The sequence below is a fragment of the Sorex araneus genome, chromosome 4, assembly GCF_027595985.1.
Source record: "Sorex araneus isolate mSorAra2 chromosome 4, mSorAra2.pri, whole genome shotgun sequence".
NCBI lineage: Eukaryota > Metazoa > Chordata > Mammalia > Eulipotyphla > Soricidae > Sorex > Sorex araneus.
In genome coordinates, this window is record NC_073305.1 from 204,223,703 (window position 1) to 204,241,622 (window position 17,920).

Genomic DNA, 17,920 nt, shown 5'->3' on the forward strand with positions numbered 1-17,920 from the left:
CTGGAAAAAGACCAGGAAGGGACCATGAGCTGCTCCCAGCTCAGTCCCTTAGCGGCCACCCTCGCAGGGCTGCCCCCGCGTTTGCGAAACCCTGTAAAAGCCGACGTGAGCGGGGCAGGCACCCAGGAGCGGCCAGAGTCCACGTGCTGCTCGTGCACAGGTGTGGCCAGCCCATGTATCTGGTTCTCCCCCTCCTGAGATGGGTCCTGGGCTTTCTACTCCAGGGAACCCAGTCCTAGATCTCACGCCCTCTGTGAGGTCTCAGACTGGGGAAGCTCTAGGACTGACTGCCCCGCGGGGAGCAAGACCCGCTGCGGACTCTTACCAGCCCGACGTTTCCCCAGCCGTTCCTGGGGTGGCGAAGGTGGATAGAGGGAAAGCAGTGAGGCCAGTGGGGGCTGCAGGTGACTTATGTGAAGTGGAGAGAGACGACGCCTCAAGAAGGCAGCCTGCAGCTTTCTCCCCAGTGTACCTCTGCCACCCTGAGAACGGCTGAGAAATCTAAGACTGATCAGGTCTGTGATCAGCCCCTACACCACCCTCCCACCACCCTCCCTAGGCAGCCGCCAAGTCACACCTGACGTCCACTTGTTCTTTGAGGCACTGGAGTTAATCCCCACCGCCCCACCGCCTGATTTCTTGGGGAGCCGTGGACGCAGGCTCCCCAAGAAAAAAAAAGTGAGGGTTACTCTTGGCAAGACAGGCAAATCAGTCCTCTACCTGACCCAAGCCTTTGTGCTTTGTGGTCCTTCATCTTTCTTTGAGGAAAGAATTTCAGGAGGAAACGAGCAGTAAAGTTCAAAACAAACAACCAAGGAAAACACCAGATTTTATTTGGAGGTTTTAAGGGGGGGAGGGTGGAGAGAGAGAGAGAGAGAGAGAGAGAGAGAGAGAGAGAGAGAGAGAGAGAGAGAGAGAGAGAGGCAGGTGCTCGAGAGATCAGAGGCTTTTCCAAAGGCTAAAGAGAGCCCCAGCACACATCCCAGATTCCAGTGTTAAATATGAGATGAAAGTCCACATCTCGAGGTGATGTGAGCGACACATGTGCTCGGGCACCACATGTGCTCAGCAGCAACATATGGGCACAGGTGGCACACGGGCTGGGGGAAAGATATGCACAATTCTTTCTGGCCTTTGTTCCAGCTGGAGCTTCTCTCTGGTGGCGGTGGGGGTCCAGCTTTCCTGGGGTCTGTGTTGCTGCAGGTAAACATCTCATCAGGCCTTAGTTCCCGAGCTCACAAGGTGGGTTTTCACAGCCTTGGGGCTATCGGTTTTCTTCCCAGGAATTCACTGCCATGGAGGGGTGGGTGGGGGCTTCCCTGTCTCCCTGCTTTCTTCTCCGTGTAGTCTCTTCTCCAGGCTGCCACCTCACTCCTCCCTACAGGAGGTAACCTGGTAACCTGGGACCCCCATGACATCATATACTTATGTTTTTCTGGAAAAATAAAGTTCATTAATAAAAGTGTTCGTGGTGGGAGCAAAGGCATTCTTTTTTTTTTTTTTTTTGGCATTTTAGATCACACCCAGTGATGCACACGGGTTACTCCTGGCTCTGCACTCAGGGATTACTCCTGGCGGTGCTCAGGGGACCATATGGGATGCTGGGAATCGGACCCAGGTCGGCCGTGTGCAAAACAAACGCCCTACCCGCTGTGCTGTTGCTCCAGCCCTGCAAAGGCATTCTCTTTATGACGAGAATCCCATTCTTATGAACGGGAACTTGCGCTGCACAATTCCCGTTCATTTTAACATGGTGGCACTAGCCTGCCCCTCTCTTACCTTCAAGCTGGCAGAAGGTGAAACTGTTGGAGTCAAGTATTGTGCTGTGAGGCTACGGTTGCTGGTCATGAGATGGGAGAGGGATAAGGCAGCAGAGCAAGTAACTAACTGCAAGTGACAGCTCAACCCAAGGAGAGTGGAAGATAGGAAGTAGAAAGGACATTTTTGGCCAAGGAAATGAAGGTCTGGGCAGGACGGTATTCTTCAAAGAGGTTCCTGAAAGCTAGGAATTAACCATTAAAACTTTTTTTTTTTGGGTCACACCTGGCAATGCACAGGGGTCACTCCTGGCTCGGCACTCAGGAATTACCCCTGTCAGTGCTCAGGGGACTATATGGGATGCTGGGAACCGAACCTGGGTCAGCTGTGTGCAAGGCAAATGCCCTACCCGCTGTGCTATCACTCCAGCCCCAAAACTTTTGACCAAATAAAAGCAGAAAGGGAGCCAGAAAATGAGAAATGGAAGAAAGGAGGGCTGAAGCTAGGAGGACAATGCCATCCGGGGGGTGTGCTGGCTTTCCTGGCCATCAGGAGGGGTGGGGTCAGGAACTCAGTTTGTGGACTGAGAGGTTCTTTGAAGCTAGTTTACCTAAGTGATCTCTAGACAGAGGAAGCCCGGGGCAGAAGTTTTCACTGACTCAGTTTCCACTGGGGCAATACTTAAATATGGACTGATAACAGGGGATGACAGAAGTGGATCCTGCAGAGGAATGGGGGGATGTAAAGTGTTGATTTTTGGAGGCCAGTGGAAAGGAACACAAGAAGCACAAGGACAGGACATAAGAGGCTGGGGGAGTTTCTGATTGTGGTTTGCTATAGAGTGGAGACGCTGGTGACCTGAAGGGAGACTCTGCCCCAAAGGAAAGCAGGGTCCTTGTTCTGCACAGCGGAGGGAGGTCTCCTTGCCAGTCGTGACAATGAACCCTCTGAATTTCTTAAGTCTAAGGATTTCTCAGGCGTAGTTCTGGAACAAATGCTTTAAAATCTGTTCTGAAATGTAATGTTTATCCACATCTTTGCTGACATTGCTTTTTATTCTTATTTATTCTCCGGGCTGGAGCAATAGCACAGCGGTTGGGCTTTGGCCTTTCACGCAGCTGACCCATGTTCGATTCCTCTGCCCCTCTCGGAGAGCCCGGCAAGCTACTGAGAGTATGGAGCCCGCATGGCAGAGCCTGGCAAGCTACCCGTGTGTATTGGATATGCCAAAAACAGTAACAAGTCTCTCAATGAGAGACGTTACTGGTGCCCGCTCGAACAAATCGATGAGCAATGGGATGACAGTGACAGTGATTTATTCTGCATTTCTCTGCCTCTGCTATTACCTTGCTCTGGAGTTCGTTAGCTCATTGCTTTTTACTGAGGGAGGGAAGGGAATGAAAGGTGAGGGGTTCTTTCACAGTGTGGCTTAGAATACTCAGTGCCTTAGAATGAATGTGGGGTAACTTCTGGGAGTTCATTTTTTAGGCACCTCTGGGGGTGCCGAGGGACCACTCCTGGTGGGCTCTGGGGACATGTGGTGTCGGGGATTGACCAAGGTTGGCCCCATGCAAGTGCCCTACCTGCTATACTACTGCTCTGGCCCTGGCCCTCATTTTTACACCATGATTTCCAGTAAAAAACATTTTAAAATAACCAATGCTTTCCCAAAGTAGGTGATGAAATGATGGGGGAGGATGGAGGAAGTAAAGACCTCAGGTGTAACTGGTGAGGGTGCTTTCTGTTTCCTTGAAGAAGGTAGACTCCAGGTTTGGGGCAGTGTTGCTGCAATAGGGTGGGAGGCAAAATAGTTTGTCACCTCTGGTCTACTAGAACCTACCACCGCTTTAAGCGATTTTTGGTTTTTTTGGTTTATGGGTCACAGCTGTGGTGCTCAGGGAACCATGTGGTACCAGGGATCAACCTGGGTGAGCTCCATACAAAGCAAGACTCACTCCTGTTTAACTTAGAGCCTACGATAAAAGCAAAACAAACTCGAAGTTCTATTTCCTATGTGTCAACATTCATATTATTAAAGACAATTATGAGGCCACAGAGATGCCTCAAGGGGTTGAAAACTGGCTTTACATGCGGTTTTGATGCACAGCATGCGCGTCTGGTTTGATCCCAAGCACCATGCAGTTCCCCAAGCATATGTGTGGCTTTCCCAAGATAAAATAAAGACAAACTGTGCTCGCTTTGGCAGCACATATACTAAAATTGGAATGATACAGAGAAAATCAGCATGGCCCCTGCATAGGGATGACACACAAATTCATGAAGCATTCCATATTAAAAAAAAAAATTAAAAGAAATCTGATAAGGTCTTTATTTTTAGTAAGGTAAAATCCCAAATATGTGGATTATTTGTTTGATACTGGTTAAATTTTTTTTAAAAGAAATTGGGGCTGGAGCGATAGCACAGCGGGTAGGGCATTTGCCTTGCATGCGGCCAACTCAGGATCGATTCCCAGCATCCCAAATGGTCCCCCAAGCACCACCAAGAGTAATTTCTGAGTGTATGAGCCAGAAGTAACCCCTGTGGATTGCCAGGTGTGACCCAAAAGGCAGAAAAAAAAAATTACCTTTGAACATATAACACAAAAAATATATTTAATGATTTAATGTGGTTTGGTCTGTTTAATCTAAAAAGGTTTTTTTCCTTCAAGTAAAGGTTTTAAGATATACACAATTCTTTGAATGATAACAAACCAATGGAGCTAAATCCCTGATATTCCTAATATTGTAAATTCTTAAAAATGAAGTAAAATATACAGATACAGTGAATGGACAAAATAATGTAGGAGACTGTGAGGAATACAATAAGAATGTACAATAAGAATGTTGACTGAGAAATTCTGAAAGATGACCAGAAACTTTTATGAAAAATGACAACAAGTATTTAATCATATGCTTTTATCTATCTCATAAATAACAGAAGAAATAGCTGGAGGTGATACTTTCTCCCTTAAAAAAATAAACCACCCGTCTCTTTCTACTCCTTTATTGTGAAGAGCTGGAAAGTTCTTTCAGGTTTTTGGCTTCGGTGGTTTCCAAGCTGACTGGATTTTCCAAGTAGGCAGTACCTGCACAGGGTTTTCCAGTCACTGGATCTATGACTTGTCCAACTTTGAAAACAATCTCAGCTAGTTCATGTTTCACATGCTTTGTGCGAGGAACAGGCAAAGCTTTGAGTAGCACGATATCTCCGATGCTGCATTGCTGAAGAGCATCATGGGCAAAGTAGGTTTTCCGTTTATTAAAATACTGTGGGGGAAAAAAAAATACACTGTTGAGAGGAGAAACCAACCAGTTGATCCCATCCATGATCTGGCATGGCTATACAAAATATTCAAAAAAGTAATGCATGGGAAAAAGCTAAGTCTTGAGAAATGGCAGTATATTTAAAAGTCAGCTATTCTATTTCCGGTATATTGCAATGGCTGTTCTAGAGCTGCTCCTGTCTCCAAGCTCTCTAGCATTTATTTATTTATTTATCTATTTATTTATTGGTTGTTGTTTTGGGGCCGCACCCAGTGGTGCTCAGGGCTTACTCCTGGCTCTGCTGTCGGGCTCAGGGGACCATATGGGGTGTGGGGAATTGTGCATGCAAACACCTCACCTGCTGCACTATCTCCCCGGCCCCTCTCCAGCTTACTAAAGTGAATCATGGCCCCAGATAGCGTTACAGAACTGAATGTGAGATAACAAAAATTTGCTAAAGCAAATGGTTTCTGGATATACAATTACCAAGAGTTAATTCAAAATCAACTGCATGATGAATCTGAGGTATTTCTGGCAACACCTGCCAACGTTGCATTTCTTGAGTGAAAAAGGGCTGTGAGTGGGAAAAGTTTTAAAAGTCTTGCTCTAGTCTATTTCCTTCAATCCCCTAGCCTTTATTGATCAACACTTCTCTAGGCTATTTAAATGTTTTCTTAATTGAAAAACATTATTTTATTATAGTTTGGGAAGTTACAATAGTGTCAAAATTTATGGCATTGATATACAAACTACATCTACCCCCACTAAGTACCCACAGTCCTCCATCACTATCTTGGCTTATTTATTTATTTATTTATTTATTTATTTATTTATGTATGTATGTATGTTTTAACTGATCACTGTGAGGTAAACAGCTTCAAAGTTGTTCATGATTGGGTTTCAATCATACAATGTTCCTTCACCAGTGTACATTTCTCACCATCAATGTCCCCGGTTTCCTTTCTGCCCCTCTAGTCCTCTTCACTGCCCCCCACCCCTTTTGGGTATTATGGTTTGCAACACAGGTACTGAAAGGTTACTATGTTTGTCCCTTTACCTACACTTCCTTCCCACTGGCTTTTTTTATAGCCTACAGGTGCCACTCCCACCATGAGCTGTATGGCTGGGCACTTAACCATTTCAAGCCCAATTTTTCAATAACATAAAACCAGGCACCAACACCGGCACTTCAAAGTTTTATATATATATATGAATATATATATATATATATACACACACACACACATATACACATATAAACATATGTGTGTACACACAATATATCTTTTTACAATGTAAATAAAGCACATAGATGTTCTGCTCAGGTTTTGCAACTGAGTCACAGATAATAGCCAGAATCCCCTAATAAACTGCTATAGCAGGTATTTTCATTTTACAGAAAGAAACAGATTCAGGTAAGTTAGGTAATGTTAACACTAGTAAACAGAGTTAGTGTTCAAAATAAAGTCTAAGATCATGCTCTCATTCTTCAGGGTGCACCTATGTTTTTGACCTTCAATGACAGAAGGTATTCTACTTTCCTAAACACTCAATCCTAAATGCAGAAACATCCCTGGCACACATCCTTCTCCTTAACAAATGACTTCTTTAAAAAAATCTTTCCTCATCCACTAACACCGCACAAAGAACTGCTCATTTCCCTATTGTTAAAAACTTTTGCAATAATATCCTTTACCAGTTTCATACATCCATTCCTACCCCTATGTCTTCAAATTTGTCTTTCCTTTCTTCTAGGAAGAAATCTAAAATGATAAAAGACTTCTCAGTCCATCTGATCCTGTAGTCATTCAATAAAAGTCCCTATTAAGTGGCAAACTCTGAGTTCAATTCCCCTAAACTACTCAGGGCTAAAATAACGTCTCTCCACTCACTCCTCTGGATAAAATTCTTTTAGGTATTCAACTCACATCTCTCTTTAATCCAGCTGAGATAGTACAGTGAGTAGGGCGTGTGCAACACATGTCCACCTGGGTTCAATCTCTGCATCCCATATGACGCCCCAAACATTGCTAGTAGGAGTGATCCCTGAGCGCACAGCTAGGAATAACCCATGAGCATTGCTGGGTGTGCACTGCAAACCAAAATAAATTAATTGAATCTCTTTTACTCTACAATGCTCTTTTTCATGACCTGGGACATTGCACACAGAAACACGGTTAAGGCTATTACATGGAACTGAAATCAATTGTATTTGTACATCGTGATTAATTTACTTTGCTATATACCTTTGTACCTGGTTCACACAGATGTTCAAAACATCTTGACAGTAAAGTGTTTTTCTGCCCATAATATAGAACACACTGATTTATCAAGGTCATTTGGAAATATAGGAGACATTCCTTACCTTTAATAAATAGGGATCCAGAACAAGCCTGGTCACTCTCACTTTCGCTGTTCTTTGCATTGCCGTCCCAATCACCTTCCCCACTATCCATTTGGCATGGACGGATGAACGAGCTACTGACATAATGTGGCTTTGAAAATCTGAGAAACAAATTTCGGAGTTTAATATTCTGGCAGTTATGGCTCAATAAATGTCACTACAGCTCCTCAAATCCAGTTTTGTTGGCTTTCTGGAAATACCTTTCTTTGGGGGGGAGGGTCCTATTTTTATAGTTTAGGTACCATGTTTGTAATACTATTAACATTTATGGTTCTGACATCCACGTTTGGACTGGAGTGATAGCACGGCGGGTAGGGTGTTTGCCTTGCACGCAGCCAACCCGGGTTCGATACCTGCGTCCCTCTCAGAGAGCCCGGCAAGCTACTGAGAATAACTCGCCTCCACGGCAGAGCCTGGCAAGCTACCTGTGGCGTAGTCAAAATGCCAAAAACAGTAACAAGTCTCACAATGAAGACATTACTGGTGCCCGCTCAAGCAAATCGATGGGGCTTTGCTGTAGGGACGACAGTGCTACATGTACACGTTTACTGCACGAGCACCAACATAGCACCCTTAAGTTGCTTCTCTTTCTTACTTTCTCCCACCTTTCCTCATGCTGTGCCGTAATCTGAGTTTTGTAGTTCAGTGTTTTGTCATTATTTGATACTATTCCCTTGTTTTGTTTCTATATATCCCACAGGTGAATGAGAACATCTTTTATTTGTCCTCTTTCCTTCACTTATTCCACCTAATACGTTATCCACCAGTTCTATCCACGTCACTGCAAACTACAAGATTTCACCTTTTTTTTCCCCCTCTAGGGATGGGCACAACCAGTGCTCTGGGCTATTCCCGGCTCAGAGTCCACTTTCATAGCTCACAAAGCTCTAATTTTAACTTCTCTAAAGCTCATTTTCCTTTTTCCAAACGGGAACAAACCATACCCGAAAGCAGTGTTTTCAGGAATAAAGTTTTTTGGAATCATAAAAGACCCCGAATAGCAAAAACCACACTGAACAACAGGAAATTGGAAGGTATCTCATTATGAAACTTGAAACTATACTACAATGCTCTAGGGATCAAAATAGCATATTCCAGTAGGGAATAAGGATAAAGTCTCTGACCAACGGGTCAGAATCAAATCCCCAAAGACAAACCTCTGCATACACGGTCAGCTCATTATTTACAAATAATGGGAGCGTGAAAAGAAATGCAATAAAAACAGTGTCTCCAGCAAATGGTGCTGGGAAAATTGGAAAATGACGTGTAAATATTAAAATTGGGTCCATATCTCACTTATACAAAAGTCAATTCAAAGTGGGTCAGAGGCAAACCACGAATCTCCGGCCCTGGCGCCGCCGCCTCCCACGCCCTCGAACCCGCCGGCGCTTTAATTCACAGCGCCGGGCCCGGAGAGTCGCTTTGCCCAGAAGCGGTTCGCTTCGCCTCGTCCATCTGCAGCTCTCACTTATCGCCGGCCCCCAATCCTGAGCCCCCGTTACCCCCGCTCACCTCCAGCGCCCCTTCTCCGCCTCGCAGCCGGCCAGTGTGATGGCGTCACGGCGCACCGCGGAGCGAACCGTTTTCCTCGCCTGGGCGGGGCTAACGTGAAGGCCCCGCCCCTTCCGCCTTGAAAGGCGCCGGGGCGGGGACGGGCTCCTTTGCCTGGGCGGGGCTAACGTGAAGGCCCCGCCCCCTCCGCCGAGAAAGGCGTGTTCCAGGAGCGGATGGTTCCTCCGAGGCAAGGGTGGTCTCCTTTCTCTGGGGTATCCCAGGTTTGGGACGGCGCCGCCTTCCCTTTTCCTTTCCGTTTCGTTTCGTTTTCTTCATTAACCATTCCTAGTCTAGGCACTGAGCTTTCCAAGTTAAAAGAACTTTATTTCATTAAATAAAGACATCAAATCTGCAACTTAACTCAAAGGGAAGCACTTGAATCGTTGTTAATCTCACGGGGCGGGGATTGAAGTGGTCATAAAATAAATTTCTGGGGGCTGGAGCGATAGCACAGCGGATAGGGCGTTTGCCTTGCACGCGGCCGACCCGGGTTCAATTCCCAGCATTTCATATACTCTCCCCCACCCCAGCACCGTCAGGAGTGATTCCTGAGTGCAGAGCCAGGAGTAATCCTGAGCATTGCTGGGTGTGACCCAAAACGCAAAAACAAATAAATGAATTTCTATAGATTTTAAATATCCACAATGATTTTGGTATCTGAACTCTACCACTTTGTGTTCTGAAGCCGTTATGTCCCGGGAAGGGAGTTTCGCTGGCACATTGACCAGACCAGAAGCTAGGATGAAAATGCGGGGCCCCTTTATTAAATTTAGCTCAAGCTAGGGTCTGAGTCTCATCCAACGCAGTGGAGTCTTGACAAGGATCCCGGCTCCAAATTCTGAGCAGCTTGACTTATCTGCCCAGGAAGCTGTCATGGCTCCACTTCAGCCTCACAAAGCCAATTGCAGAGCATGGGGAATTTCTGGAGCATGGGGAAGGGTTTATTTGTTCTACAGCAAATAGTACCAAGGGAGAGATTGGGGGAGGGGGGTGATGGGAGGTCAACTAGGGACACTAGTGCTGGGAAATGTACACTGCTGGAAGGATGGGTGTTGGAACACTGTATGACTAAAAACCCAGTCATGAACAGCTTTGTAACTATCGCACAGTGATTCAATAAATATTTTTTAATAAATAAAAAATAAAATGTCCAATCTGTTTGCTCTTCAAGGGACTGTTCTTACATGCTTGTCTCTTATCTCACTAGCTTTGTTTGTCTTTGCTTGCTCGCTCTTTCAAGCTCTGGTTCAAGAGGGACCATAATTTTTTTCCTTCACCTGCAACTCTCCCCGCCAGCCCCCACCCCCCCCCCCGCATCTTTCTAAGTACATTTTGTTAAATATAAAATACTAGCTTGCTTCTCACATACAAAATAATAAAAGATGTTAAAACTTAGCCCCCTGGAAAATTTTTTTCTTTTTTGGACTCTCAAGAGGAGTTCAGGAAGGGGGGGGCGTGTGGTGAGAGTTCCAGAGGATTCTTACTTTCTGGGTCCTGCTGCATTGAAAATAGTGTAGCAGCTTACAAAGCATGTACCGTAAACCCTGTACTATCTGTTTTGCAGGTTGTTTTAAAGTAGGTACAAGGAACTGCAAATTATTTTTCACCACTTCATGAACAAGTTGTGAAGGGGGGGGGGTCATTGGTCACAGGATTTTGGTTCATCAAACTTTGTGGCATCTTGAAAGTTGTTTTTTGTATCTCCTGCCCTGGGAATGGGAGAGCCCATTGTCCTGTCTTTGGTTCAAGGATCACAGTCGCTACATTTATTTCCTAAGAAAAGACTCAGAGGCAGGTTGCAGAAGGAAATCCGTTTCAGTTATATTTGGTTTCTATTTTAACAAGCTTAGGATACAATGCTGCAGGGAAAGTAGTACTAATAATTTGTCCAAATTATAGTTACAAGGTGAGAAAGAAGGGTGAGAGAATCTTTAGGTGCTTGGGGAACTGTGATTTTAGAAGTTCTTTCTCAGTATTAGTGACTCTGAGAAAAGTCTGGTGTGGTTCATTATATCTAAATGTGCTGGTTATAAAGGAATTAGATGGGCAATGAGTCCGCTGCTTAACAACGCCTTCTAGGGTAACAGGAAGATTGTTTGAAAATTCTCAAAAGGAAAATAAAATAGTTGGCTATCAGTTGGCACAGTAGCATAATTTGAAGACAACTGAGAAACACTTTAGCAACTGGTGAAAGAAGGTTAAGAAAATAAGAATTTATCCAAACCTTAATTTTCCCAATACTCCTTTAAATTTTTTTCCTTTTCCTTCTTTCTCCTCTTCCTCCTCCCCCTTCTCCTCCTCCTCCTCCTCTTGCTTTTAGTGCCACATTGACAGTACCCAGGAATTACTCCTGGCTCTGCACTCAGGAATCCCTCCTGGCAGTGCATGGGGGACATATGGGATGCTAGGGATTGAACCGGGGTTGGTCTCATGCAAAGCAAGCACCTTACTAGAATTATCATTCTAGTCCCCAATTCTCCTTTCATAGCAAAAAAAAAATTACAGATCATTTAGTCTCAGGTAGTGGGAAGCACTGAGGGTGAAAATATCAAAGAGGATCCCCATTCTCCAAAAGTCCAGTCTAGTAAGAATAGGTAAATAGGGGGGGAAAAACCTCTCAGAGAGCCCAGCAAGCTATTAAGAGTATCCCGCCTGCATGGCAGAGCCTGGCAAGCTACCCATGGCATACTCGATATGCCAAAAACAGTAACAACGACGGTCCTCATTCCCCTGATCCTGAAAGAGCCCCCAATATGCCATCGGGCTATACTAGCACTTGACAGGAATGTATGGAGATGTTACTGGCGCCTGCTAGAGCAAATTGATGAACAATGGGATAACAGTGATGATGTGATGATGACTAATGGGAACCTTGAGAAAGGAGAGCCTAATTTTGGGGAGAAATAGGTTTGATCAATATAGAAGTCCTGTTCAGGGTTAATGGGCTAAGAAGACAGGGCCATGGATGTGGTGAGGGCTTTTAAGGCAGAGCGAGAGCATTCATAGGGATGCCAGGGGCACAAGAGAGTGTAGTATGATGGAGTAAGAGTCTAGTATGACAGAATAAAGGAGTAAAGGAATAGTGGCAGGGACTGAGGTTAGTGAAGGATATACCTACACCCAGGAAGCATTTCTCATTATGAACCTGACTTTTGGGGCCGGAGCACAGCTCAGTGGTAGAGTGCTGGCCTTGCAGTCTTGCAGGTAAGGTCGTGGATTCTGTCCCCAGCACTGAACACCTCCCCACTCTCCATCCCACCCCCACCCACACCCCTGACTTCCCCCATATATCACAGGGAGAATAGTTTTGCTATTTATAGTTTTCACAATCATTCTGGTAAGGGCTGGGGAGGAAGAATAGAGGTGGGAGAAAGTGGAAGGTAACTGCAGTGGGAATGAAAGAGCAGGAGGGGTGGAGAGGTGACAGGGAAATTGACCCAGTTAGTCAAAGGGGCAGAGGAGGGGGTAAATGTGTCCATGCAGATAATAACACCAGTACTAGAATTAATATTGTAGTAGTTTCCCATGATAAAATTCCACAGGCAGCATATCTTAAAACAAAAAAATCTGCTTCCTCACAGTTTTGGAGACTACAAACCTTAGATTCAGTTGCTATATGGGTCAGTTACTGATGAGGACTTGTAATTTTTTGTTTGGTTGTGGGCCATACCCAGTGGTGTTAAAGGCTTACTCCTGGCTTTCTGCTCATCTGTCTCTCTTTTTTTGAGCTGTGTGTGTTTATTTCCTCTTCCTATTTTTAAATTCCTCCCCCTACTTTTTGATAGGGATTTTGATAGTTCTCTTTGTGAGTATTTTATATGTCCTGGATTTCAACCCTTTATCTGATGTGTTGAATGTTCCCCTAACCAATAAGTAGTCTCCATACCTATCTATAACTACTTACTTTATACCCAGTCCTAGCTGAGACCTCTGGGGTGATCTGGGGGTGGGAGGTGGGGCAATTTCCCTCCCTCCCAAAGCCAGCTGCACTAACATCCCAACAACCACCGCCATGCCTCTGGCTGAACTGCCCAATTAAATATTCCATGTGTGTTGAATGTGAATATTTTCTTCCCATCCAGTTAATTGTCTTTTAGTTTCAGCTACCATTTCTTTTGCCATGTAGAAACTCTTTAATTTGATGCACTCCCATTTAGTTATTTTTTGATTCTGTCACCTTTATCAGTGGCACCCTATCATTGGATACACTTTTGAGGTCCAAATCTTGGAACATTTTGCCTTTATATGCCTATCAGTGTATCACTGTATCACTGTCATCAGTGTCATCCCGCTGATCATCAATTTTCTTGAACGGGCACCAGTAATGTCTCCATTCGTCCTAGCCCTGAGATTTTAGCAGCCTCTCTTTACTCGCTCTTCCCAGTGGTGCCGCATTGGAGGCTCTTCCAGGGTAAGGGAAATGAGACCCATCATTGTTACTGTATTTGGCATATCGAATATGCCACAAAGAGCTTGCCAGGCTCTGTGTGCGGGCAGGATGCTCTCGGTAACTTGCCAGGTTCTCTGAGAGGGAGAACTAGGTTATAAGAGGCACTTCCGGAAGCGTTGTTTTAGTCTCTGGGTCTTGGCTATTGATGGGATTACATGGCATTTGGGGGGGGGTGCAGTTTGTAGGTATGGCTGCAAAACTACTGGAAAATGGGGGGTCTGGGTGCAGGAGGCCTAGTCCCGGTCCGAGCAGGCTTAGAGATCTCAGCTCTGGGTCCCGCTCACCTGGGTTTCTCTGCCGGTTCCTTCATGCGTGAGGCTCATCCGAACGTGTGGAGAGTGGCCTTGAGCATGGCTGTGGCTGGGTTCCAGAGGTCTTCGGCTGCCGGGGATCTGCTTGGGGCAGGGAGGGAAACTCAACTCGCTCTGCTCCAAGGGGCCCCAGTGAAGATAGCCAGGCGCGGGGACAAGAGACTCTGCATCGCTCTCTTTCAGGAGTGTTGTTTTATAGTCTCTGGATTTGCCTATCAGTGTACTCTATAGATTTTTGCCTGATCTCAAAGTCTTTGACCCACTTTGAATTGACTTTTGTGTAAGTGAGATGTGGACCCAACTTTAATTTTTATACGCTATTTTCCAATTTTACTGGCACCATTTGCTCAAGACACTGTTGTTGGTTTTTTTTTTTTATTAGTGAATCACCGTGAGGTACAGTTACAGATTTACAAACTTTTGTGCTTGCATTTCAGTCAGACAATGATGGGAGTACCCATCCCTCCACCAGTGCCCATTCTTCACCACCAATGGTCCCATCATCACTTCCGCCACCCCCACCCTCCACCCCGCTCCGCCTCTGTGGCAGGGCATTCCGTTTTGCGCTCTCTCTCTCTCTCTCTCTCTCTCTCTCTCTCTCTCTCTCTCTCTCTCTCTCTCTCTCTCCTTTTGGGCGTTGTGGTTTGCAATAGAGGTATTGAGTGGCCATCACGTTCGGTCTATAGTCTACTTTCAGCCCACATCTCCCATTCCGAGCAGGCCCTTCTAGTACCCTTTACTTGGTGGTCCCTTCTCTTTCTGAGCTGTCTTTTCTCCCAGCATTCGAGGCCTGCTTCTAAGCTGTGGAGTAGTTCTCCTGGTCCTTATCTCTATTATTCTTGGGTGTTAGTCTCCCATTCTGTTACTTTATACTCCACAAATGAGTGCAATATTTCTATGTCTGTCCCTCTCTTTCTGACTCGTTTCACTTAACATGATACTTTCCATGTTGATCCACCTATATGCAAATTTCATGACTTCATCTTTTCTAACAGCTGCATAGTATTCCATTGTGTAGATGTACCAAAGTTTCTTTAGCCAGTCATCTGTTCTCGGGCACTCATTATCATGGCTTCCTCACTTTCACCTGTTTGACCCATCTATTGAACATACTATGGACCAAATTAGTACAACTTCAGGGGAACTTCTCCTGTGTGGAAAATGTCTTTCATTTAAAACACACCCACTTCTTTCCCATATTTGAATATCAAAGTTTCCATAATCTGAAAACCAAGGGAAGTGCTGTTGAACAGATGATGGTAACTTTAGTATGTCTATAGTCTGAATATTGGCACTGGCAGTGGTGCCAAGAGTCTGACACACTAAAATCACTGTCACTGTCATCCCATTGCTCATCGATTTGCTCGAGTGGGCACCAGTAACGTCTCCATCTTGAGACTTGTTGTTACTGTTTTTGGCATATCGAATATGCCACTGGGAGCTTGCCAGGCCCTGCTATGCAGGCGAGATACTCTCGGTAGCTTGCCTGGCTCTCAGAGAGGGGCGGAGGAATCTAACCCAGGTTGGCCGCGTGCAAGGCGAATGCCCTACCCACAGTGCTATCGCTCCAGTCGCACTAAAATATAATTGTTTTGCTACTTTTCTAATTTCTTGCTCCCACTAGGTACAAATTTTGTAATAAGTAGTTTTGCTTTCTCACCAAGAGATGTCTTCTATGAGGTGGTTAGCCTTGAACTTTGCCCTTTTAAACAATTTGATGGGTTGCTTCTCTGTTTTGTTTGTTTCATGTTCTTTGATCATGTTGACGTCATCGTTGCTACCAAATACAGCCCCAAATATATAGGAGTCACAGAGAATAAATCAAACAACACACGAGGATTGTCCAAGTGTTAGGGTCGCCTGAACATCCAGGGGTGAGATTACAGGCTGGCCATTTACTCAGTATAATATAGCTTCCCGCCCTGGCTCCCGACATGTGTGCCTTGAAGTTGACAGGTATATTAAAGACAGTTTAAATCAATTGATCCTGGCACCAAAATATTCCCCTGAGCCTGACCCCTAGTCAGGAGTAGAGCCAAGAGTAAGCCCTGTGTACAGCCAGGTATAGCAAAAATAAATAAATAAAGATTTTAATACATACATCAAAAGTTAACAGGTACATTAAAAGCAAAGGCTGGGATAGTTACATGGCTATGACCAAAGGGTGATAAACAATCAGCAAGTACCTTTATAGTTTAACCATATAGAAATGGAATTATCACTGCAATCTTGTTGCTCATTGTTTTGCTTGAGCGGGCACCAGTAACATCTCCATTGTGAGATTTGTTACTATTTTTGGCATATTGAATACACCACGGGTAGCTTGCCAGGCTCTGCCATGTGGGTGAGATACTCTCGGTAGCTTTCTGGGCTCTCTGAGAGAGGCAGAGGAATTGTACCTGGGTCAGCCGTGTGCAAGGCAAACGTCCTACCCACTGTGCTATTGCTCCAACCCATAGAAATGGAATTATATTGAAATTATTCTTACTTTTTATATAGTTATAATTAATTTTATTAAACTGTTTTTTAATATGTCATAGATCAAAATTCATTGATTCCTTTGTTTATGGATACTTGGAGGTTTCTAGTCAGAACTAGAAACAAAGTACAAAGTCGCTATCATAAGTCTTATTTATATTCTGGTAGCTATATTTTAGACTGGTTAGTTTAATTTACATTTAAATAAACATATATCAACTCCTCATTGCTTTGATTATTGAAAATTTTTTTGTTCAAGCTTGAATAATTTCCTAGCCTAGTGAACATAAAAATATTATTGTATTTTAATTTGTATTCCCTTAGTTATTACTGTGACTGAGTACTTATTCATTATTATCAATAATAATACTTTGCATTTCCTCCTCTGTAAAGGAATTAATTCTAATTATTTTCATTGTTCTAATAGTTTGTTGGGTCATTGATTATAAAATGTTCTTTATACAGTTAAGATAGAAATTGATTTATTTCTATTGTGTTCCAAGTGTTCCAAGTGGGCTGGAGTGATAGCACAGAGGTAGGGTGTTGGCCTTTCAAGCAGCTGACCTGTGTTTGATTCCTCCGTCCCTCTCGGAGAGCCCGGCAAGCTACCGAGAGTATCGAGCCGGCACGGCAGAGCCTGGCAAGCTACCCGTGGCATATTGGATATGCCAAAAACAGTAACAATAAGTCTCACAATGAGAGACATTACTGGTGCCCACTCGAACAAATCGATGAGCAACGAATGACAGTGACAGTGACAGTGTTCCAAGTATCATAAAGTCTATTATTTACATTCTACTCTTAACTAATAGTTTAAATAAAGAGTTCTTAAATTACTTAATGTTAATATTGCACAAAGAATCATTTTATAATAAATAATAATAATAAGGACATGCTATAAAAGCAAGATAAATCCCTATTCTATCCTTGCCTGGGCACACATTTGTAGCCTTCATTGTCTAAACTAGCTTAAACTTGTTTTGTTCTATTCCTGCCTGGATGAACATTTGCAGCCTCATGGTCTACACTAAACTAAGCTTGTTGCACTTAAAAAACCTACCCAACCTTGGGGTTTTTATTACGGGGACTGTTTCCCACACTACCACATCTTTTCCCTCTGTTCTCTCTTCTAGCTTCTGACACTTTTATTTTATTAGATTTGCAAAGCCTGGCATAAAAACAGTCATTCTAATTAAGAACTTGATAATTTATTGTAAAAATATTTCTAAAAAATTATGTCAAGTTTGATATAAAAAATTGGCTTTAAAATAGCTTTTTGTAACAATATTTTATTCCTAAACTTCCCAAACAAAGCCCCAGCATCTATTTATATATGAAAATAAATAATCATACTTGTGCACTGGAACCACAAGGAAGATTATAAATAATTACCATTGATAATAAACACATCTTACTACTCTGTATGTTTGTTTTTTTCTGTTGGAAAAATATTGAGAGCCATGGCCATGCTCAGGCCACTCTCCACACATTTGGACGAGCCTCACGCATGGGGGAGCCGGCAGAGGAACCCAGGTGTGTGGGACCCGGGGCTGAGATCTCCAAGGGTGCTTGAATCGGGACTGGGCCTCTTCCACCCAGATCCCCCATTTTCCAGTAGCTAGGCAGTCACACCCAGAGACTGCCCCTGGTGCCATGTAATCCCATCAATGGCCAACATCCAGAGACTATAAAACTAAGTTC

At 44.1% G+C, this 17,920-nt stretch overlaps 1 protein-coding gene and 1 non-coding gene across 2 annotated transcripts; one reads left to right on the top strand and one right to left on the bottom strand.

The window, feature by feature from the left end:
* Positions 1-3,948: 3,948 nt before the first annotated feature.
* LOC129404535 (U6 spliceosomal RNA) lies at positions 3,949-4,055 on the top strand. The gene has a single exon (XR_008629933.1). It is a non-coding gene; the product is annotated as a U6 spliceosomal RNA (small nuclear RNA).
* Positions 4,056-4,370: 315 nt separating this feature from the next.
* Positions 4,371-9,033, bottom strand: MRPS17 (mitochondrial ribosomal protein S17). The gene is made up of 3 exons (XM_004615909.2): positions 8,939-9,033; positions 7,388-7,527; positions 4,371-5,025 (listed from the first exon to the last, which is right to left on the bottom strand). Exons 2-3 carry the CDS (start codon positions 7,508-7,510, stop codon positions 4,762-4,764), a joined length of 387 nt encoding a protein of 128 aa, XP_004615966.1. The 5' UTR covers positions 7,511-7,527; positions 8,939-9,033; the 3' UTR covers positions 4,371-4,761.
* Between the last annotated feature and the right edge of the window lie 8,887 nt (positions 9,034-17,920).

Excerpts from the sequence above, each read along its gene's own strand:
- MRPS17 (XM_004615909.2), bottom strand. The coding sequence starts at position 7,510 with ATGTCAGTAGCTCGTTCATCCGTCCATGCCAAATGGATAGTGGGGAAG. Across the intron at positions 5,026-7,387 it reads TGGATCCCTATTTATTAAAG|TATTTTAATAAACGGAAAAC; the intron begins GTAAGGAATGTC and ends TTTCCCCCACAG.